General features: G+C 41.0%; 1 protein-coding gene across 5 annotated transcripts in view; it reads right to left on the reverse strand.

The window, feature by feature from the left end:
* Positions 1–18,826, reverse strand: part of DNAH3 (dynein axonemal heavy chain 3) — a 166,069-nt gene that overhangs the window by 91,245 nt on the left and 55,998 nt on the right. For all 5 annotated transcript variants that reach the window (XM_077906863.1, XM_077906864.1, XM_077906865.1 and 2 more), the window contains 8 exons: positions 15,929–16,043; positions 13,574–13,690; positions 12,591–12,770; positions 11,049–11,185; positions 9,299–9,500; positions 7,850–7,942; positions 6,414–6,524; positions 2,964–3,078 (listed from right to left, as the gene is read on the reverse strand). In XM_077906863.1, the coding sequence (XP_077762989.1) occupies positions 2,964–3,078; positions 6,414–6,524; positions 7,850–7,942; positions 9,299–9,500; positions 11,049–11,185; positions 12,591–12,770; positions 13,574–13,690; positions 15,929–16,043 (1,070 nt within the window). The remainder of the gene's footprint in view (positions 1–2,963; positions 3,079–6,413; positions 6,525–7,849; positions 7,943–9,298; positions 9,501–11,048; positions 11,186–12,590; positions 12,771–13,573; positions 13,691–15,928; positions 16,044–18,826) is intronic.

The following is an 18,826-nucleotide window of genomic DNA, read 5'->3' on the forward strand; positions in this document are numbered from 1 at the left end:
GAGCCAGGCAGAGAATCTGCTGCACTGTCTACTCTCAGACAATGCGGCAGAGGCATTAAAAGCACATCCTCTGGAATCAGACTGCCTGGATCCAAATTCTGATTCTGCCATTAACTAGCTATGTGACTTTGGGCAAGTTACTCAACCTCTCTATGAGGATAACACAGTACCTGCTTTATAGGGTTATTATAAGGTTATTAGGAGGATTAACTGTATACAGTTGACCCTTGAACAACTTGGGGGTTAGGGGTGCCCATCTACAATATAGAAAAAAATCTATGTGTAACTTTTGACTCTCCTCAAACTTAATTACTAATAGCCTACTGTTGACTGGAATCCTTACAGATAACAATTAATACATATTTTGTAAGTTTTATGTATTATATAATGTGCAATAAAGCTAGAGAAAATGTTTAAGAAAATCATAAAGAAGAGAAAGTACATTTACAGTATTGTATTTACCCCCCAAAAATTCTCATGTAAGTGGACCTGTACAGTTTAAACCCATGTCATTCAAGGGTCAACTATATGTACAGACATATATATCACACACATATATATCTATACGTACATATATATAACTACATATATAAATATCTGCATATCTGCACATCTACACAAATATGCAGATACAGATAGATGAAAGAAAAGAAAGATTATATAAATACTAGCTACTGTTATCATTCCGAAAGAAAAGAAAGATTATATAAATACTAGCTACTGTTATCATTCCCAACTTCTTGGGGTACTGACCCAAAGAGCTTTGCAATATTGTAGTTACCCCAAATGCTGTCATATCCCCAGTATGACCCTTTTGGCCCTGTTCCAGACTTCTAGGATATCCTAGGGGAACATAATCAGCTTGGCCTGATGCAGTTGGCAAGGGAAGAGGCCCCATGAACTCATGGTTAGATACAGCTTTTCCATTAGGGGGCCTGAGAAACCAGAAGGGAAATATACTTCTGGGTTTCCTTCTTTCTGTCACAAGATTATGAGCCTAATTTAATTTTCTCACAGTGATAGGAAGCCCTGAAGTTGAAGAGTGAACATTGGTTTCTAAGAATCATTAGCTATTTTTTAGGGAACTCTTAGGTGAGAGCTATTGAGATCTCAGAACTAGGACAGCAGGGGCACCTGGGTGGCTCAGTTGGTTAAGCATCTAACTCTTGATCTCAGCTCAGGTCTTGATCTCAGGGTTGTGAGTTTAAGCCCCACGCTGGGTGTAGAGCCTACTTTAAAAAAAAAAAAAAAGTAGGGCAGCAGCTCGAATTTAGTATCTCAGAAACATAACTTTGTAAAGGGACACTCCTATAAGTCTACTGTCTCTTTGCAAAGAGAAGTCTTTATGATAGTGAAATCCAAAACCCTCTAGAAGAGTCTTTGAAGATTATACCAACAGCTCTCCTGTCCTTCCTGAGGAATTTGATACTCCTCCAGGTTCTTGAGGGAAATCATAGAGTGGTAGCAGGAGTAGGGGTCTCCATGAGAGACCCAAGAGGAAGGTGAATCTCTCTCTTTTTTTTTAAATATGCTTTTTTTTAAAAAAACAACTTCATTTATTCATTCATGAGAGACACACACAGAGAGAGAGAGAGAGAGAGAGAGAGAGGCAGAGACACAGGCAGAGGGAGAAGCAGGCTCCATGCAGGAAGCCCTATGTGGGACTCGATCCTGGGTCTCCAGGATCAGGCCCTGGGCCAAAGGCAGCACTAAATCACTGAGCCACCTGGGCTGCCCGCCCCCCTTTTTAAAAAGATTTTATGTATTTATTAATGAGAGACATAGAGAGAGAGAGAGGCAAAGACACAGGCAAGGGGAAAAGCAGGCTCCATGCAGGGAGCCCGATGTGGGGCTCGATCCCAGGACTCCAGGATCACACTCTGGGCCGAAGGCAGGTGTTAAACCGCAGAGCCACCCAGGTGTCCCAAGGAAGGTGAATCTCAAGGGACTGAGTTGGGAATGCTTGCAGGATGCTCTGTGTGTGTGTGTGTGTGTGTGTGTGTGTGTGCGTGTGCATGTGTGTGAACACAACCACTCTGGGGTACCCTGGGCAATAACCACATCTTCAGTTCCTACCAAATGAAGATCACGTTTTCCCTTCTCTCTCCCTGATTGCATGCTCGTCTATCCAAGAGAAATTAGATTGAAAAGAGCATCAACCTTAAGGAGAATAAGATGCCATGAAATGCCAGTAGGAAGCTGGAAGTATGAACAAGAAAGACACTGTTTCCAGGCAACCAGCTAGTCCAGCCCTAGTTTCCTTGGTGGTGATGGAGTGAGGGTGAGGGGGTGGTTTGTTTTATATAAAGACCCCAGTTCTTCCTCCTCCTCCCCTTCTTTTTTTTTTTTTTTAAAGGTAAGTGCTGGAAGACATTATCTCTCTCCCGCTTCCTCCTTGCATACACTGCCAATTTCCAGTCTCCTGGGTTTGGAATCAGACAGACATAGAATTACAATAAAACCAATTACATCAAATTATAAAACAGCCTTTGCTACTTATTAGCTGTACGCCTCTGGATACACTCATATAGCTTAGGTAAACAAGCCTCAGGTTCTCAATTTGAGAAGTATGTATAAAAATGAAATAATGTATGTTGAGCACTCAGCACAAAGCTTGGCACCTGGTGAGTATTAAAAAATATTAGCTATGGTAGCCTCAAGAAATCATTCCTAGTTGGTGAATCTCAGAAATCGCTTTGGTTGCCCATTGTCTTGGCGAGAGTCCTGCTTGGAGGTTTCCTGGAAACAAGGGCGGGGATGGGAGGGGAAAACATGCTGGAGATTCTCAAGAAACCTGAGCTTCTCTCCTTACCTCCTCACCTTACTCTCAGTTAGTTGGAGAAGCCTCTCCCTAAAGGGAAAAGGGACCCTGAATCACTCCATCCAGAGGAATGGAGAGCAGCGAGCCTGGCTGCTGTTTTTAGACAGTCAGCAATGCCAGAGAGGCCTCTCTCCTGGCTCACCGTGGACATCAATGACCGTGAGGGCCCCGAGAGTGAGTCGAGCCCCGCTGCTCAGCTTCCCTCGCACCAGCTGGACAATCTGTGCAATCTGATCGTTGCTCTTTTTCAGAAAATCCTGGCAGGGGCAAAGGAGGGGACAACTGGTTAAGTTGGATTCTCCCCTGTAACCCCGTCTTAGGGAATGGTACCCTCTACCACCCCATGGCCCAAGCTATCCCTTCAGTTCCCTTTTCCTCACCCCCTTCATTAGCCTCTAGACAAATTGCAAATGCATTATGCTAACTGAAAGAAGCCAAGTTTGAAAGACTACATACCTTGATTTTTTTGTTATTATTGTGGAAAAGACAAAACCTTAGGAGCAGACAAAAGAGGGGTAATTGCCAGAAGCTGGAGCAGGGGAAGGGATTGCTACAAAGGGCTTGAGGGAATTTGGAGGGGAGGGGCATGAACTGGTTCTATATGTTGATTGTGATGGTGGTTACACAAATGTATGTGCTTGCTGAAACTCAGAACTGTACATTAAAATGGGTAAATTTTACTGTATATAAATTATGCAATAAATCTGAATTAACAAGAAACAATCTGAAACTTTTTCAGATTAAAGGAGACACAGGGGATGTAAAAGGTAAATGTACACAAACTGTAATCCTGGAATGGACCCCAGATGAGACAAAAAGACATCAGTGGGGCAAATGGCTAAATTTAGATTAGCCAATTTATTATTTTTTTAAAGTACAGTCTTTTTATTCTTTTTTATAGTTTTTTTTTTTTTTTTTTTTTTTTTTTAAGATTTTATTTATTCATGAGAGACACAGAGAGAGAGGCAGAGACACAGGCAGAGGGAGAAACAGGCTCCACGCAGGGACCCGATCCGGGTCTACAGGATCTCGCCCTGGGCTGAAGGTGGCGCTAAACCACTAAACCACCAGAGCTGCCCTAGATTAGTCAATTTAAAAGATTAGATAAGATTGTATCTTGCATCACTGCTGGTTTCCAGATTGGGATAATTGTAGTGTGGTTATTTAAAATGTTAATATTGGGGGATTCTCGATGAAGGATATATGAAAATTCTTTGTATTATTATTGCATCATTACTTGTAAGGCTGACATCACTTGAAAATAAGGAGTTAAAAAATAGAAATAAATTTTTAAAAGGAAAAAAACCAGAGACCACATTAGGTTCATAGTTCACCTTCCCCACTTCCTAGCTATGCAGTTCTGGGTAAACCATATTAACCCTTTGAGTCTCAGTATCTTGTTCTGTTGAGTCTAGATGATTACAGTTACCTCTTGGAGCTGTTTTGAAGATTAAATGAGATGGTGAAGCACTTGGCACAATGTGAATAAAGTACCCAGTAAATACTGACAGTTATTATTATTAATAAAGTACCTGTCACACAGCAAAAAATAAACTAAAATTTAAAAAGCCTTTCAAATGCTTCCCCATTGCCCTTTCTGTGGGTCTGGAAAACCCTTCATGATGAGGCTGCTCCATACATATATATATATTTTTTCCATACATCTTTTTAAACCACAACCATTCCACAGTTATTCTGAACCCAAGTGTCTTCAGTTGCTGGAATGCACCATATTTTTCATCTTCAGATTTTTGCACATTCTGGTCTCTCTCTTTCTCTCTGGAACACTCTTTCTCCTGTTCTTTGCTTGGCGAATTCCTATTTATATTTTATGTCTCCTCTTAGACACCAATTTTCTGGGAAATTGTTTCCAATCCTAATTCCTCTCTTGCTTCTCTCCTTCCTCCCCATGCTTCCTGGATCCCCATACTTTCCTCATCACAGTTCTATCAAAGAGACTTTTTATCTCCCTCACTAGACTGTAAATCCACAAGGACAGGGACCATGTCTTTCTTATTCAACTCTAATTCACTTTGCTTTGTAGCATCATTCCAGCATGGAACAGATGTCAAATAAATATTTTTTAAATGAACAATGGATGGATGGATGGACGGATGGATGGATAGCGATCCTGTATCAACACCTGCTTCTTTTAGGATGCTGAGCCACATTATTCAGCATATATACACTCCAGGGCTGGAGTGTGTAATGAGAAACAGTCTCCCCTTATTACATGTAGGAAAATTAGGGGACAGAGATGCTGTCACAAAAATCAGAATTTTTTAGTGTTTCAAAAAGTTTGAAATGAAATTCAGTGAAAGCAGTTTGCAAGTGTAAAGTGCAATATGTTTGTAGGAATTATCAACATGGAATGTGTAGAAATTTGAACCTTGGTCAAATGCTAATGTTCTAATTTTAAGGTATAAAGCAAAATATAGTAAATTGAAATATTTTCTGGTCTGCAGCCAGTCATCTGAGAGGGGAGTAACAGAAGGTCTGATGAGATAATCATGGGAAATTATACCATGGTAAAAAGGTTGGGAATGAAGTTACCATTCATTTGTTCAGTAAATATTTATTGAACACCTACTATGTGCTCAGCATTGCAATAACTCCAGGAAATATAATAGTAAGCAAAATAGACATGGTCTCTGCCTTGTGGGGCTCATAGCCTGGGCTCTAGTACTAACTTGCTACCATCTCATTTAACTTTCCAACAATACTGTACTATGATGTTGTACTACAATGTGGTACACTGCGGCTCATTATATGGTCAAGGAGACTGAGACTCAGGTTAAGTAGCTTGCCCGTAGTCATACAGCTAACAAGGGAAAGTATCAGGATTTTTTTTTTTAAGATTTTATTTATTTATTCATGAGAGACACAGACTGAGAGACAGAGACACAGGCAGAGGGAGAAATAGGGTCCATGCAGGGAGCCTTACATGGGACTCGATCCTGGGACTCCAGGATCATGCCCTAGGCCAAAGGCAGGCGCTAAACCACTGAGCCACCCAGGGATTCCCAAGTATTAGGATTTGAACTAAAGTTCATTCAGGTCTTGAACTCTCAAGCACTGGCCTCAATGACAGGAGTTAACTGGAAATATGCAAATCTGGATCTGACAAGCAGGACTTGAGAGCACTCTTGGTCTCAAGAGGACACTGCATGAAGAGCTGTAGGTGGGTTTGTGTTGAACTGAAGGTGGCAAGAAGCAGGTAATGGTGGAAGAGGAGAAAACAGGACCATATGGTCTTTTAGCCCAGGAAGAAGGCTAGAGAGAGGTCTCTGTTGGTGGAAATTTTACCAGGTTGACCCCTGAAAACAAAGTGATAAAAATGAAGAATACTGCAGCCTAGAATTTCTGTCTGGGAAGGACCATGAGAGGTATTATACTAGATAACTCCAGAACAGCTCCAATTCCAAATTCTCCAACCCACTGTCCCAACGAAAACACTGACTTCTCTATGCCATCGTTGGATGCTGTGATTTTGTTGCTGTTGTTTAGAAAACATGGCTACTTTAATTATATATCCTATAGATCCTAATTGACCTTGAATCTCCTCTACAAACTTCATAACATGCTCACTTACTGGAAGGGTCTTTTCGACCAGGGCTTGGGACACCTCCTTGGTCCAAAAGATGGAGGAGACACAGATGACCACCTGGCCAGGCCATTGCAAGACCCACTGATTACGAGGGACCTGGGAAAGTATGGGATGGGGTCAGGTGGTATAGTCAGCTCAACTTATTTGACTTAAACCAACATCTGAAAAACATTCCCCACCCTATCCCCTCAACAAACACAAAACCTTCCTCCACCCTCAGAAGCTACCAGACTTGATATCTTTGGGATTATTGATTTGTGTCTTCCTGAATTTTATGAAAGAGAAAAAAAAAAATCATCAACAATCTCATCAACTCTTTTTTTTTTCTTTTTTTTCTTAAGCTCCCAACCCAAGTATTTTCCACAGTTACAGTCAAGGTTTACAGAGAGTTTTCATAACCACCCTTTTTGATGGCTACATAATATTGCAGTAATGTGCCAGTTTTCTTAGCCTTGCCCAGAGGTCTGATCTGGCCTTGCTTTTGTTTTTGTAAATAAAGGTGTATTGTAACACAGCCACACCCATTCTTACCTATCATCCAAGGCTGCTTCTGTACTATGAGGGTAAAGATAAATGGTGTGTGTGGATCACAGAGCTGAAGACATTATAAAAACATTTAGTTTACAGAAAAAGGTTGCTGGCCCTTGCTCTAGATGCAACGGCATGGAGTCAGTCCATACAGGTAGCCGTTTTTCTTTAACTTAATTTTTTATTTAAAATAAATCATAGGACAAAGGACTGGCCTTTCATTTACAATGCTACTTCTAAGAGGGACAGCAGGGTCAGTACCCCATATTTTAGTGGGAAGGTGTTAACTGAATGAATATTCTTTTGTTTGATGGAAGGGGTCGTGGGGGTGGGGCCCTGGAAAGTAAGAAGAGACACCCAAAGTCAAGGAGTACAAAGCTCTGGTCTTCCTACATTTAACCTTGCTAGGAGCTGGCTGAAGAGTGATTGCCAACAGTTCTTTTCTTTTGGCTTTCTTCCATCATACCTGTTTCCCCTAAAGCTTTGGGAATTTAATGAGTTGTACTGTTCAGGGTATGTGTAATGTAAACGGAAAGCCTAGAGGGAGAGATGCTTAATTGGAAGGTGCTCTAAAAAGACCTCCTGCCATCAATTCATTTCCCAGAAGGGACTTGCGGCTAGCAGCCAGAGGGTTCTGGCTAACCATCTTGTCTTGTGCCACCTGCTCCAAACCGTAAACATTTCACCAGAAATATGTGCATCACCCCAGGATTCACAGGGAAAGAGGAGAGAAGCACAGAGGGGTCACGGAGGGGCCAGGCATTACCCAGCAGGTTTGGGGTGGGTTTTGGGAAAAGGCAAAGGGGTGGTTAGAATTGATCCACTTAATCATCATCCCAAAGTTGTTGTTGCTGTACCAATACCCTGGCACGTGTACTCCGATTTTCATTTACCTGGACATATGCTTCAATCCCAAGTCTAATAACCTCCCGCATACTGGCAAGCATCATCTGCTCCACCTGCTGGAGCCACTTTTCCACCATGCCCTGCAGGGTAAGACAAAGAAGCAGCAAGTTAGCCATGCCTGGAAAGAGGGATCATGGGCAGACCCAGCTTTCTCTCTGGACCAAGGCTGGAGGGAGGCCAAAGATCCTACACCCCTTCAAGACAATATTCTTTAATTATGTGTTTTATATTTATTATATATTTTTTATTCTAGGAAGTATGTGTGATGTAAAGGGGAAATGGGGGATTCTTAACATGCATTTCATGTCCTTTTCTGAAACATAACTTCTCAGGAAGCAAATGACACATTTATGTTTCAGTTCATATAATAAGTTGCTCATTTCTAATGAGCAGTTTTAATTCTCACCTTATTCCAGTGGTTCCCAAACTTTGCTGTGCATGGGAATCATTTGGAGATTCTTACAAAATATGGATGCCTGACTTTCACTCTTAGCCATTCTGATTTAATTATTACGGGATGCAACCTAGGCATTTGGATTTTTTTTTTTTAAGCTCTACAGGCAGTTCAGATGTGCAGCAAATTATTCAGTTTTAGAATTTTAGGTCACTGTAGCTGTTAACTTCAGACACCTATGATCTAGCTGGTCTATTGGTAACGTGACTCTTGGTTATTACAACTTATATGTATGGTTGGCAAAAATGGTTAGCAAAGCCAAGAGTGCTTTTCTATTTCCAATGGAGGTGCTGTCATGTTCAGTGGGAGTGGGAGTAATTTACATTTTATTCATTATATAAAGACACTTGTATAAAAACCTGAGTAAAATAGCATTTATTCCATAATACTTTATTGACCTTTATAAACACCTGCCTTAGCAAGCTGTCTGACCAGATCACTTTTTTGAGAGAGAGAGAGAGAGAGAGAGAGAGAGTGTTACGTGGAGGGGGAGGGCAGAATAGAGAGAGAGAGAATCTTAAGCAGGCTCCATGCTCATGCTCAGCACAGAGCCAATGGAGGGCTCAATCTCACGACCTAAGCCAAAATTAAAAGTCTGATGCTTAACTGACTAAGCCACTCAGGTGGCTCCGATCAGATCACTTTTAGAGAGAGGCTCTGCCCTTGGAGATCTGAATAGCATCAGCAGTTGGGTCTGATGCATACTATTGCCTCCACATCAGGTTTGGTTGAAATCCTTCCATAAATTTAGTGTATCATGTGGATTGCAGTATAATCCCCATCTTAGAGATGGGCAAACTGAGACTTGGAAAGACTAAACAATTTCCCAAAGTTGCCCAGTCCTTAAGTTGTAGAACCCAGAGTTCCACATCCAGGCAGTATGGAACTCGAGTCCAAGTGCTTAACCAATCAATATGCTCTCTGTATCTCTCTGTATTGCTGTTATAGAGAAAAGAATGAAAATAGGTAAGAGGAGAGTTACTTTGGCTTGAGTTGGATAGATAATCTGTTTGAATGGAACGGTTTCCTTTTCTGAGCTGATCATGCCTGTAATCTCCAGATTGTCTGTAAACTCTAGTTTGGCAATTCCTTCAAAGCACTTCTTCAAGTGCGGCTGCACGCGGAGGGGGTCCTTTGTCTCTGACAAGATCTCCAGCAGCTCATCATTTGACAGGAAGAAGAACCTATTTTAAAGCAAAGAAAGATGGCAACTGGAATCTCTTTTGAGAACCTCTTTTCCCAACAAGATAATATTCCTCAAAGAGTAGAGGACACTCCATGAATATCAGCCATACTCCCCTTCACCATGGTTTTGCCTCAGAGCAAGATAAAGGATAACAGCTGGTATATGTTTAAAAAAAACAAAAAAAAGCTGGTATATGTGAATTTAATATGGTTTCAGGGTAGGGTGCTACCTTTTGGAAGAAACCTGGATAGAACAGTGGTTCTCGACTTTGGCTGCACCTTAGAATCACCTGTGAAGCTTATTAAGAAAATTCCATTTCCAAGGTTGCACTGTGCACAAATTCTAATATAATGGGTTTGGGGTTGGGTCTGGGGATTTATGTTTTTAAAATCCCAGGTGATTCTAATATATAGTCAGTATTGAGAACCACTAGGAGAGAGAAGACTTCCTTATCTTATCTCCAGGAATGACAAAACATCACAAATGTGAAATAAGAAGTATGCTATTAATGAATCTGATGTGTAGAACAAAGGCAAAAGGAAATGGAGGTAAAATTAAATTTCCTTACAACTTGCAGGCCATTGACAAATAGCTGAGACAAGCAGAGTAAGACATTTTTCCAGGAACTCACAACTCTCTTAAAGTTAATGCTTTGCTAGAGGCAAAAACCAACCTTCACTTGACAAGAGCCACACCTCTAGGATCCTGTAAGTCTTTAACATATGACAATATTTTCAGAAACTTCCTTTGTCTCTACCCTACCTCCTCAATTTGAAAGTATAAAACCAATCACTCTTCACAATCCCAGTACAGCTCTTTCTGTCTCCAGATAAGGGAACACTAAAATATACTTTTCTTAAAAACACATTGGGATTTAACCTACATCCCAATTCAAATCAAATGACATGGAGTGACCACCCATTGTGATCTAGACATGGACAGATTATCAGGAGCAAGTACCATCTTTTCTGGAACTAGCCCTCTAAAAGGACTTTGACTTTTATGCACTGGTTCTTGGTGGGGGAGGGGGGGAGTCAAATATTTATAAACATACCTATCAGAAACTACAAAATTTGATGACAAAAACATTCAACTGACATTTCTTCAATAGTTTAGACATCCAAATGCTCTACATGCATTATTTCATTGATCTACACAAACATATATGTAAGAGCCATTATTATATTTTTATTTTACAGTGGACTCAGATTTGCTGAAGGTCTCAAGAATAGTGAGTGAAAAAGCTGGGACTCAAACAGAGGTCTGTTTAACTCTTAATCATGACTACTATATCCCTTCAATTAGGTATTGACCATGATGGTTGGCTAAAGTGTGGATTTGGCCCCTACTGGTGTTCATTCAAACTCATTCTAAATAATGACAAGAAGACATGCCCTACCTTGGAGAGCTGCCTTGTGGGGAATGGAGAACCAGGAAAGATTATTAAATAGGTTGGTAGAAGCCAACTCTCAAGATGAAAAAAAGGTAATTCTACCTGTATATGGGTCAAAAAGGCAACTCCAAACAAAAGAACAGTACTGAATACCTGGGAAAAAATAGTCTCTTCTTCTCCAAGTAATCATTCAGCCCTTTCTGGATGTCCTCCAACAGGAGGTTGGCTTCTTGAAGCCTCTCAGCCATCCGTGGCTGATCTGCTGCCACCAGAACCCTGGTATCTTTCACCTAATTTCCATGAAAAAAAGTGAGAATCACCATGGGGCTTCTAGATTCTGAGACTGATCATTGTAATGAGTGTATGACAAGTCCATGAACTACTGATCCCCCTGCCCAGCTAATTTAGCCTCCTAATCCCACAAGGGTGAATGCTCTTACAACATGATCCTATTCTTCTGGAGATGGTTGACTCTTTCTTCTACAAAAAACTTTCATTTTATACAACTCCTCAGAGTGTATCTCTATTTGTTAGATGGGATGCTGCCTGATTTATTAATTGTTTAATAAAGTTCAATTTGATCTTTAAAATCTAAAATTAGTTGAATTTTTGTCACTCAATACTTGCAACCAAAGTATCTAAACTAATACTAAACTAATACTAATACTAATAGAGTTGGAGAAAGCAGGATATCATGAAAACTGGCTCCACTTGCTGGGCAATATAAATGCCCACTAGAGCAGATAAATTTTCTTGAGGTAAATTCTTTATAAGGGAGACTCAGTTGAGCACATTTGACTTCAAAAAGGAAAAAGATATCATCTCTTAATAGATACTTCTGATTACCTTGTATACCCAGTGAACTCATCCTTCAAGACTTGTTTCCAATGTCATCCTCTTTGTAGGCCTTCTTTAAACACTCTCAGGCAACTAAATTACCCTCCTGTGTTCTAAAAGCTATTTGTATAGGCTTCTATCATAACTCTCCTATTTACCTAACACTCTCTCCTCACAAGACACTGAATTCTATGAAGGTAGAAATCATATCCTAGTCATCTTCAAGTATTCTCTGTTAATTCAATGATGGGTACCAAATAAACATACTTTAAATAACTAAGTAACTCAATATGGAGAATTATTTGAATTCTAAAGTGATCCTCAATCTATAGACATTTTATTGCATTATTCTGTGACAAAATCTCCTACCTCATTATTAGGAATGAGAGCTAAATAAATTATACAAACTGCTAACAGTTGCTTTCTTGGAGGTGTGTTTTCAAAAGTCCTCCACTCTCTGTATTACATATTCCTATGTTTGAATTTTTAGTAACATTTCTATGTTTCTAATTTTTGAAATTAGAAAAATTATTAAAATATTGAATTTGAAAAAATCGGGCAGCCCGGGTGGCTCAGTGGTTTAGTGCCACCTACAGCCTGGGGCCTGATCCTGGAGACCCTGGATTGAGTCCCACATCGGGCTCCCTGCATGGACCCTGCTTCTCCCTCTGCCTGTGTCTCTGCCTCTCTCTCTCTCCCTGTGTCTCTCTTAAGTAAATAAATAAAATCTTAAAAAAAAATGAAAAAATTTAGTTTACTTATAAATTTCAAGGGACATGGCTATGATACACAATGAGGAACATCCATATGGCATCCCACATTCCTGATCGTAAGATGTGCTAGGGAGTAAAAACTTACCGCTTGGGACATAAGTGATTTCCAGTAACTATCAACAGTGGCAAATTTCCTCCCCTCTTCTGCCATCTGGGCTATGATGTCCTCTGAACTGAAGATTGGTTCCAGGTATAGCCAGGTGGCTTGGCATTTCAACCAGGCATCCAAAATTTCCTGCACACGAACCAGCTTTTCTTCCCACTTCTGTGAATTTAGCATTTCATATCTGAGTCACTAACCTTCACTCTGTAACACAGGCCCACTGACTGAACAAATTAGATGGATTCATTCATTTATTTGCTCATTCACTTAAAAAATACTTATTAAGTATTTGCCCCCTATATTCTGGTCATTGTTCTAGGCAATATGGATTCAGCAATGAAAGAAACCAACAAAAGTCTTTGCCCTTATGTAGTTCTTTTCCTAGTGGAATAATAATAAATAATAGCAGCCATATTGCTTACCCTGTGACAAGTGATGGTCTGAGGGCCTTATGTATGTGAAACCAATTAATCCAACAGATTTATGAGGGAGATATTATTTACAAATTTCACTTTACAGACGCAGAAATGGACATACAACAGTTTGAGTAACTTGTCCAAGGTCACACAACAAGGGACGAAGCCAGAACTTAAACCCTGGCTGTCTAGCTCCAGAGTCTGCACTCTTAGCTTATGCCACTTCTACAAACAATGAGCAAAGGAGGCCAAACCCCTATCCTTGTGCAGTTTACATTCTAGACTACTGTAGTCCATAAAATACTTGCCAAATGTATTTTTACTCAGTGCATTAGAATCATCTCATCTTCTCTTTTGGCAGACTGTTGCAAAGGCTCAGTGTGCCATATGCTTCCTTGGATGGTTATTGCTTTAGTCTTGTGTTATTTATTTTTTTCCAATCAGGAAAAACTGAGCTTCTTTGTTAACTGAACTTAAAAATCTTCTCCCTCCTCCAACAAACCCAGAGCTAATGAGACATTACAAACCCTCAATCTCATTTCCTCTTACCCGGCATTCTGCTTCTATTGGTTTGATGAATGGGGAGCCACACATAGTCTGGGTCTTTATCACATGATCATCAAGTAACAGCTGAATGTCATCAACTGCACACAAGATGTTTGTATCCTGCAAATAAAGATATCCTGACCCATCAAAACCACAAGACCCCTTCACTTTTCTTACTGATCTCCAAAGGCTCCACAGCTCATATGTCCGCCCAAGTGGGACAGAAATCTGTCTTATAAGTGATGGAATTTCTATTTGCTTCCTAAAAAGTATTCTTAATGACATATATTTTCTACATCCATTGCAGAAATCAAATATGGTCCCAGCTCAGGCCTGAAATTAGTGTCTGTTTGGGATGGGGTAGGGAAGGGGAGCATATGGTTCTATTCCCTTCCCTATGTTCCTATTTCCCTGTCCATTTTCTTTGCTCCCTCTCCCTCAGGTAGGATCAACTGCAAATCTGACTGTTTGGGCCTTGAACTGTGGTTCCCAAACTGTATGTGAGGTGCTCCTAGACATTGCAGCAAACTCACGGCAATTTGCTGTGGTTTTTTAAAAAATGAAATACAAATATTTTTTTCTTTCAATTTATATGTATTAAAAAAAAAACAAAACAGTTGGGCAGCCCAGGTGGCTCAACGGTTTAGCACCGCCTTCAGCCCAGGGCCTGATCCTGGAGACCCGGGATCAAGTCCCATGTCGGGCTGCCTGCGTGGAGCCTGCTTCTCCCTCTGCCTGTGTCTCTACCTCTCTCTCTCTCTCTCTCTCTCTGTCTCTCATGAATAAATAAATAAAATCTTAAAAAAAAAAAAGAACTTAAAAAAAAAAAAACAGTTGTTGATAGGACACAAATACTAAAGTTGTTTGAACCTAATTACTTCATAAAGCTGTTAGGTATTTCTTTTGGCCCAAGGAGTGAAACTATGAAAAAAGTACTAAGACACAAAAGGTTCCACAAACAGAAAAAAGTTTGGGAACCTCTGCCTATACTTTCCTGGGACCATTTTTTACTAGCAGTTCAGGTTCCTGTGCCTTGAAAGTCAGCTCCTGTGAATGGCACTCTTTTGCTGGGCCACTATGCTGAGCAAGCTGATAAGGGTCTGCTTCTTTCTGGCGGGTCTGGCCCTTCTGGCTTTGCTTTTACTTCCTGGGTGGCTAAATTGGGGCTAAGATATATTCTCTTATCTACCTTCTACCAGTAGCTCTGCACCAGAAGGTGTTTCTAGCTCTTAATAAAGTGATACGGTGACTCCCTTTTGCTGTTGATCCTTGTCTATAGCTGTGTCAGTCAAAAACTCTTAAGATGGGGGTGGCCCCTCAGTGGCTCAGTTGGTTAAGCCTTTGGCTCAGTTCAAGATCTCAGGGTCCTGGGATCCAACCGGTATCATCATTGGTATGATCATAGGGGCTCACTGCTCAGCGGGAGCCTGCTTCTCCCTCCTGCTCTGCCTGCCTCTCTGCCTACTTGTGCTCTCTCTTTCTCTCTGTCAAATAAATAAAATTTTTTTAAAAAAACAACACCAAACTATAAAGATGGGCCAGGTGCAACTGAGCTGTTCCCAGGTACCCCAACTCAACCCCTCATCCCAGCACAAGAGCCTCTAGCAGTATCTGATCCCATTAGGTGGTGCAGCATCATGCTGCTGGCACCCTCAGTTGCCTAGTCTTGCTGAAAGAGGCCCCAGTTCTTTTCCCTTCCATTGGCTCAGCTACAGTTCTTACAGTCTTAAGAAACAGGAGTGACTAAAAAAAACATATATTTTGTTTTGAAATACTTTAAGTATTGTTTACCCAGGTATGTTTCTGAAGGACAGGGGTGAGGGGTGGGGAGCCCTCCCTGGGAGATGCTAATTCAGCAGTCTTGTTCAGTTCCTTTGCACTGAGAAAGCTTGTTGCTCTGCATCAAAAGGCTTTTTTCATTTAAAAATGCACCCTTCCTGTGGGGCTTGGAAGGAAGAATGACTGGCACAAGGAAGGCAGATGGGAGGAAACAATCTAGTGATGCACAGGATAGTGATTATAGACAACAAGACCACATTAAAAAGTCCAAAGTTGCTAAGAGACTGATCTTAATTGTTCCCACCACAAAAAAGAAATGATAATTATGTGACATCACAGAGCTGTTAGCTCACACTAGGGTGGTGATCATATTGCAATGCGTAAATCAAATCAAATCAACACTTGTAAACCTTAAACTTACACAATGTTGCATGTCAATTATATCTCAGTTAAAAAAAAAAGACATCAGAAATCCTTCCTTCCTGAGTTCTGTTGCAATTCTGAATGACTCCTCTCTGTAATCTACTGCATAATTAATGGGCTGCTGTCAGGGGGCTGGGCACTTGGGCTGACACTCACAGTGTCTCTGTACTTCACAAAGTTGAATGTCATGTTAACCCAGTCCGACTTCATTTTCTCCAAGTTTTTCTCCAGAGAGTATTCCTTACTGGCAGCTGCACCAATGGGCTCCAATCTAAAGAGAACACACGAACAACATTAGTGAGAGGAGGCCAGTGAAAACACAGTAAAGGAGGAATTTCAGTTCATGCCTAAGACAAATTCAAAATGCCCTTCATTTTACTAAAATGTTTACTATCCAACTCTAAAATGTGCCAGCTGTTTTGGATGTTGTGAAGGATTTCTTACCCTCAGACTAGCAGTCTGGGGGCTGTTACAGGTTGAATTGTGTCCCCTCCCCCAACCCCAGAAATCATGTGCTGAAGTCCTAAACTCCAGCATCTCAGAATGTGAGGTCCCTATTGGAGACAGGGTCTGTAATGAGGTAGTTCAGTTACTGAGTAACATATAGAGTTGTTGCTCACTATATTGTACACCTGAAACTAATATAACACTGTATGTTAACTATACTAGAATTAAAATTTTAAAAAAGAGGTAGTTTGTTCAGTTAAAATGAGGTCATTAGGGTGGGTCCTAATCCAATACGACTGGTGTCCTTATAAGAAGAGGAGATTAAGACAGACACACAAGAGGGAAGACCATGTGAGGAGACAGGGTAAAGGCAGCCTTCTGCAAACCAAAAAAAAAAGAGGCTGCAGATGAAACCAATTTTGCCAATACCTTGATCTTGAGCTTCCAGCCTCCAGAACTAGGAGAAAATAAGTTTCTGTTGCTTAAGCCATCCAGTCTATAATATTTGTGATAGCAGCTCTAGCAAACTAATACAGGGTGGATAATTAATTCTTTTGTTGGGAGAGAGGGCTGTTCTGTACATTGTAGAATGTTTAGTAGCATCCCTGGGCTCTACTCACGAGATGCCAGTAGCAGACTCTCCCTGTGCCCACCTTGTCAGTTATGGCAACAAAAATGTCTCCAAATACTGTCAAATATCTCCTAGTGGAGAGGTGGTCTCCACTTGAGAGCCAGTCTTTTAAAGCCATTAAAATAAGACCTCTGTTCCCCCATTTTCTTTCTTTACTTAGTCCAGAATTATTATTCTGACTTCCTATTCAGATCTCAGAACTTCTGTTAATTTACTAATGGCTTTGCTCTACTTCCTGTCCCTACCTCTCTATTTTTTTTTTTAAACATAATCTCTACACCCATTGTGGGGCTTGAACTCACAACCCCACGATCAAGAGTCACAGATTCTACCAACTGAGGCAGCTAGGTGCCCCTGTCCCCAACCTTTTAAAAAACCAATGCTATTTTCCTCATATGCTGAATCACATCTAGAGCCCCTCTACTCCACAGAAAAGGGGAAGACAAGTTTCTTTCTTCTTGCTTCCACACTGAGAGTTGGGCCTGGGACTCAAGTCCAGGACTCAAGTAAACTCAAGTGTGGCCTGGGAATTGGGAAGAACAGGGAAGCCAAATTCTTGGAAGAAGAAGGAGGGATTATTCTTTCTGCCTCAGCTCTTGTCTTTCATTGAAAGCTCCACTGCAGAAGAGACAATCTGGTCTTTACATAGAGATCAGGAAACTGAAGCCCAGATGAAGCAAGTGATGTGGCCAAAGCCATACTTGCATCTGGGGAGTGCAGGAACCAGGTCTAGACACTAGTTCCCCTGGCTTCTAATCTACTGTGTCTTCCTCCCCCATTTTGTGCCTTTTTCCTTCTCCTTGTCACAAGGAGCAAGAGAATTATTCACATGTGATCAGTCAAATAGGACCAACTAAACAGAGCTGAGAACCCTCAGTTCAGCTCCATTCAGGGCAGTGAATGGCATATTCCCAAGAATGACTAATAAAGACCTTAGCATCAGGGTCATTGTCCTAAATATGTCCTTCTTGGAGATGACCACAATGAGTGTGCATATAGGGAATAATTAATAAGGGCAGGTGCCAACCCAGGTAGGTGTGAGATGAGGAGGCTGGCTACAAAGCTGTGACTTGTGACCAAGTCACTTGACAGGCTTGAGGTCCCCGTCTGCATGGTTGTTGGTGTAATTAAGTACAATGTTTGTAACATGTTTTATGACTTGTAATTATGCAAATAATTGCACAGGGGAAGGATTAATGAGTTTGGGAGTCCCTGAAACCCATCAAGAGTTGACCTTACCCAAATGTACTACAGAAGTTTATAAACTATGTGCTGTGATAAAGCTGCATTAACTATGGGATGGTGGAGCACAGGGGAATTCACACTTCACTCACAGGTAGTAGGTGAGAACTTAGGTGTTAACTCAGTTCAGGTTACATGCCTTACACCATAATCTCCACCATAACTAATCACCCAGCTACTATTTTTCTTCTGATTTTACAGATAAGAAGACTAAGATACACAGAGGTAAACAACTTAGCCAAGGTGTAACCCCTTTTGGGTTTGTCACAGTTGAGTCTATTGGCATGGAAAGTGGCAGAGTCTGGGATTCCTGGGTGCTCAGCGGCTGAGCACCTGCTTTCAGCCCAGGGCGTGATCCTGGAGACCTGGGATCGAGTCCCACGTCGGGCTCCCTGCATGGAGCCTGCTTCTCCCTCTGCCTGTGTTTCTGCTTTTCTGTCTCTCATGAATGAATAAATAAATAAAATCTTAAAAAAAAAAAAAAAGAAAGTGGCAGAGTCACTGTGTGCTTAGTTTCTGTCTCCTTAGGTGGGTTTATTCTTTAGGCAGTACAGGGTAATGGTTAAGGCTCTGGAATCAGCCAGTCTAGGCTTGGGTCTTGGTTCTTTCAGTTACTAGCTATGACCTCTGGCTAGTTACCTAATCACTGGAATCAACTTATTTCTTCATCTGTTAAACAGCAATAGTAATAGTAGTACAACATTAGGTTATAGTTATGGATATGAATAAATTGG

Source organism: Canis aureus, chromosome 8, assembly GCF_053574225.1.
Source record: "Canis aureus isolate CA01 chromosome 8, VMU_Caureus_v.1.0, whole genome shotgun sequence".
In the NCBI taxonomy this organism is placed as follows: Eukaryota; Metazoa; Chordata; class Mammalia; order Carnivora; family Canidae; genus Canis; species Canis aureus.